Source organism: Petromyzon marinus, chromosome 66, assembly GCF_048934315.1.
Source record: "Petromyzon marinus isolate PM22_M1 ecotype Great Lakes invasive population chromosome 66, UKy_Petmar_22M1.pri1.0, whole genome shotgun sequence".
Lineage (NCBI taxonomy): Eukaryota > Metazoa > Chordata > Hyperoartia > Petromyzontiformes > Petromyzontidae > Petromyzon > Petromyzon marinus.
The window spans coordinates 7,189,768-7,195,211 of NC_133732.1; the positions used below are offsets into that span (position 1 = coordinate 7,189,768).

Here is a 5,444-nt window from a genome sequence, read left to right on the forward strand (position 1 = left end):
TTTTAACCAGGCAAGGCCCCACTGAGCTATATTTGCTCTGTTCCAGAAGCGACCTGGCTTTCACAAGTTACAGCTCAATGAAGTGGGGTTATCGTATGGAAATGCATTGCAGCAGCCACACACTCTCAACGGGTGACGTTGATTCGAAATGTGGAGGCCAAAAAACCGGAGGACCGTGACAAAGGTCCACGCGACCACATGGAAAGAGAGAAAATTCAAAATGTACAGCAAGCATCAGGTTCTGAAATCGAACCCACTGTCCTCCTTCATACCAAGCGGTGAAGTTAACGTCTCCTCGCCACCGTGGCGCTCCTGATTTTGGTGATGCTGATGTCGCGTTGCCAGTAGTGCACACGCACAACTTGACAATGAACTGGACACGTTTCGTGTCGATAACAACACCTTGAGTGTGGCCTTAAAAATAACAAAAATAAACATATAATAGGCGACGTTTCGGACAATGGCTCTTCTTTAGCACTAACAAAGACGGTCACTGTTGACTACCTCGCCTGGTATGCATGAGGTCGTGGGTTCGATCCCGACCCTGACGATGCCTGCTGCTGTAGATTTGGAGTCTGCGTGTCTCTCTCATCATCATCACTATGGCTATGAGATGTTAACTACCTTACCTGGTATGCAGGAGGTTGTTGGTTCGATCTCGACTCTGACAGTGTCTGCTGTATATTTGAAGTTTGCATGTTAACTACCTCGCCTGGTATGCAGGAGGTCGTGGGTTCGATCCCGAACCTGACGATGCCTGCTGTATATTTGGAGTTTGCGTGTGTGCAGTTTGTATGTTGACTACCTCGCCTGGTATACAGGATCATGGGAAGACTGTCTCTGGTGTGGACCAATCACTTTCAAAGACAATGCATATATTATCAGTGTGTTTTTTGTTTGCATACTCACCACAAGTATTGTGGTTAATGCAGACATGATTCCTTGTAAAAGGTTTCAGTTTGCTGTTTTAATATCTTAACACAGCTGTTTTGTTGCCAGAAAACAGGGGAAAACCCTATTCTGGTATACAGGATTTCGTGGGTTCGATCCCGACCCTGACGCCTAAACATTTGGAGTTTGTGTGTCTCTCACCCTGTGGTCCTGTGGATTATTTTTCTCCGGGTCCTCCGCTTTTCCCCTTCACATTTAGCAACAAGCGTTTAGGTGATTTCGATGATCTAGCTGCTAGAAATGTCCACATCATTATACGCCCCATTTTTGAGTTACCATTTGTGGCCAGGTCGCTTCTGAAAGAAACAAGTTAATACCTCAGTGGGCTTTACTTGGAAACATAAAAAACGAGTTTCGTTGTATTTGTATATTTCTTTAACTGATTTTTTACCTTTCTTATCATTTGCACTCCTACCGTGCATTTGTGTACTGTTTGTTGTTGTTGTTGATGTAAAGTTCTGACCCCATGCCCCTACTCGACGCCTGCGAACAAAAAGAGCTTTATAGCTCATCGGATTCCTCCTCCAGTATAAATTAATATTTTGATTCTGATAGAGAGGTCAGAGAGTGATTGTTGTGCTTGTTGTTGTGATGTTGTGATAATGCATAATGGATAACTTTGTTGAACTTTCATAACAGGGTTAGTTCGCGTGAATATAAATGTGTTGCTAAACCCGCCACCATCACCCGGCACAGCCAATTAGTGAGATTTGTCCCGTAAACAAAACGTGGCCAATTCGTCACTAGCACTGCACTAACCGCTTGTGTGCTGGAGAGTAAACCCCACTGCAACATTTACAATTTGAGTACTGTGACGTTTAACCGGAAATTACAACAACAACAACCAGCATCATCAGGCGACAGCCAGAGTTGGTCGCGGGTTTAACGACACATTTATATTTACGGGATCTAACCCCAAAACCCCTCTATGATGAATAATATTGGTCGTGAAAGCATCTAACTACTATTAACGTGTTAGACACTTTCTTTCAACATTGCCTTCGTTTTTTTTTCCCCCAGCAGTTTGAATTTTCTTTTTTTTAAGATGCACATCCACTGAGAAGAAGGGCATACGTATCCATTATGCCAGTGTTAAATAAATACGGGCAATAATTTTACTTACGTGGCAGAATCCTAGTTGTGTTTTTTTTGGCCTGCAAGATATATAATCATCCGCACAATCAAAGTAAAACAAAAAACGAAATACTAAATCCTATCACCCATCATCGCAATAAAATTATCAAACATCAACTTAACAGTCTTTCCCCCCCCCCGCTCCGCCCCGATACATTTTTATCGAGTGTTATACCCTTACTCCTACACCGAAAAATGGCCGAAACGAACGCAGCAGCGGCAGCGGCGGCGGCCTTCGCGAACGGCACGACCGCAAGCGCCGTCAAGTACGCCCTCGCGCGCGACGTCCTGCACGCCGCCAACGCCGCTGCTATGCTGCCGTCGCTGTGCTCCATCTTGTGCATCCTCGCCGCCATCCTGTCCACGCCGCTGCGCGACAATTACCGCCACGTGGTGTTCGCCAACCTCCTGCTGAGCGACGCCTGCTTCCTCGTCGCCTCCGACGTCATCGTCCTGCTCGTGTGGCGGGGCGTCACCATCCCGCCGCTGCCCTGCTACGCCTACGCGATGCTCGCCACCGCCCTCAACCACGTGGGCATCCTCGGCCTGGCCCTCATGTCCCTCGAGCGCTACGCCGCCGTGTGCCACCCGCTGCGCTACCGGGCGCGCTTCGACCGACGCCTCGCCGTCGCCTCGCTCGCCGTCATCTGGCTCGCCGCCTCGTTCTTCCCGCTCGCGAGGTGCGTCGTCGTCTTCACGAGCGGCGGCGGCGAAATGTCGTCGGCGATCAACTACACGAGGTGCTCCGTCGACAAGATCGAGGGCTCGCTGCCCAACTTCGGGCCGCTCGTCGTCGCGCTCCGGGAGCTGGTGAACGGCGTCTTCCTGACGGCGAGCGTGCTCACGCTGGCGTTCACCTACGTGAAGATCGTGCGGGTGGCCCGGAGCGCGTGCGGGGATGCGTCGGTCGCCAGGAGGGCGCGCAACACCGTCGCGTTCCACGCCGTCCAGTACCTGCTGTACGCGCTGTCGGTCGCCAACGAAGCATTCATGATGGCGTTGGGCTCGGCGATAGCCGACTTGCAGGTGTCGAGCGTCGTCAGGCTGTGCGTCTACATACTCCTGTTCATCGTGTCTAGGTCCGTCGCGCCGTTCGTCTACGGCGTGCGCGACAAGGAGATCCGTCGACACCTCCGACGGATGCTCGGGTGCGGCGCCGGGAAGGTGGTGGACGGAGTCAGAGTGGAGGACTGATGGTGCTCACGTTGCCCAAAGACTCACATTGTCCACAGACTAACATTGCCCATAGACTAACGCTCCCCAATAGACTAACACTGCCCACAGACTAACATTGCCTATAGACTAACATTGCCCATAGAATAACGCTTCCCAATAGACTAACACTGCCCATAGACTAACATTGCCGATAGATTAAGATTTCCCATAGACTAACATTGCCCATAGTCTAACATTGCCCATAGACTAACATTGCCCAAATAGGAAAAGTGTCCACAGACTAACATTGCCCATAGACTAACATTGCCCATAGACTAACATTGCCCATAGACTAACATTGCCCAAAGACTAACATTGCCCAAAGACTAACACTGCCCATAGACTAACATTGCCCATAGACTAACATTGCCCATAGACCAACACTGCTCATAGTCTAACATGGCCCATAGACTAACATTGCCCATAGACTAACATTGCCCATAGACTAACACTGCCCACTGACTAACATTGCCCACAGACTAACATTGCCCATAGACTAACATTGCCCATAGACTAACATTGCCCATAGACTAACATTGCTTATAGACTAACATTGCCCATAGACTAACATTGCCCATAGACTAACATTGCCCATAGACTAACATTGCCCATAGACTAACACTGCCCATAGACTAACACTGCCCATAGACTAACATTGCCCATGGACTAACATTGTCTATAGACTAACATTGCTAATAGACTAACATTGCCCATAGACTAACATTGCCCAAATAGGAAAAGTGTCCACAGACTAACATTGCCCATAGACTAACATTGCCCATAGACTAACATTGCCCATAGACTAACATTGCCCAAAGACTAACATTGCCCAAAGACTAACACTGCCCATAGACTAACATTGCCCGTAGACTAACATTGCCCATAGACCAACACTGCTCATAGTCTAACATGGCCCATAGACTAACATTGCCCATAGACTAACATTGCCCATAGACTAACACTGCCCACTGACTAACATTGCCCACAGACTAACATTGCCCATAGACTAACATTGCCCATAGACTAACATTGCCCATAGACTAACATTGCTTATAGACTAACATTGCCCATAGACTAACATTGCCCATAGACTAACATTGCCCATAGACTAACATTGCCCATAGACTAACACTGCCCATAGACTAACACTGCCCATAGACTAACATTGCCCATGGACTAACATTGTCTATAGACTAACATTGCTAATAGACTAACATTGCCCATAGACTAACATTGCCTATAGACTAACATTGCCCATAGACTAACATTGTCCATAGACTAACACTGCCCATAGACTAACATTGCCCATAGACTAACATTGCCCATAGACTAACATTGTCTATAGACTAACATTGCTCATAGACTAACATTGCCCATAGTCTAACATTGCCCATAGACTAACATTGCCCACAGACTAACATTGCCCATAGACTAGCATTGCCCAAAGACTAACATTGCCCATAGACTAACATTGCCCATAGACAAACATTACCCATAGACTAACATTGTCCATAGACTAACATTGCCCATATAATAACATTGCCCATAGACTTACATTGCCCATAGACTAACATTGCCCATAGTCTAACATTGCCCATAGACTAACATTGCCCATAGACTAACATTGCCCATAGACTAACATTGCCCATAGACTAACACTGCCCATAGACTAACACTGCCCATAGACTAACATTGCCCATAGCCAAACATTGCCCAGAGACTAACACTGCCCATAGACTAACACTGCCCATAGTCTAAAATTGCCCAAAGACTAACATTGCTCATAGACTAACATTGCGCATAGACTTACACTGCCCATAGTCTAACATTGCCCACAGACTAACATTGCCCACAGACTAACATTATCCATAGACTGACATTGCCCATAAACTAACACTGCCCATAGACTAACATTGTCCATTGACTAACATTGCCCATAGACTAACATTACCCATAGACTAAAAGTGCCCACAGACTAACATTGCCCATAGACTTACATTGCCCATAGACCAACATTGCCCATAGACTAACATTGCCCATAGACTAACATTGCCCATAGACTTACATTGCACATAGACTAACATTACCCACAGACTAACATTGCCCATAGACTAACATTGCCCATAGACCAACATTGCCCATAG

General features: G+C 47.1%; 1 protein-coding gene across 1 annotated transcript; it reads left to right on the forward strand.

Moving 5' to 3' along the window:
- The first annotated feature begins 2,280 nt into the window (after window positions 1–2,280).
- Window positions 2,281–3,279, forward strand: LOC142906533 (odorant receptor 131-2-like). Its single transcript, XM_076054546.1, has one exon. The coding sequence runs from the start codon at window positions 2,281–2,283 to the stop codon at window positions 3,277–3,279; it is 999 nt and encodes a 332-aa protein (XP_075910661.1).
- The last annotated feature ends 2,165 nt before the right edge of the window (window positions 3,280–5,444 follow it).

Excerpts from the sequence above, each read along its gene's own strand:
- LOC142906533 (XM_076054546.1), top strand. The coding sequence starts at position 2,281 with ATGGCCGAAACGAACGCAGCAGCGGCAGCGGCGGCGGCCTTCGCGAAC.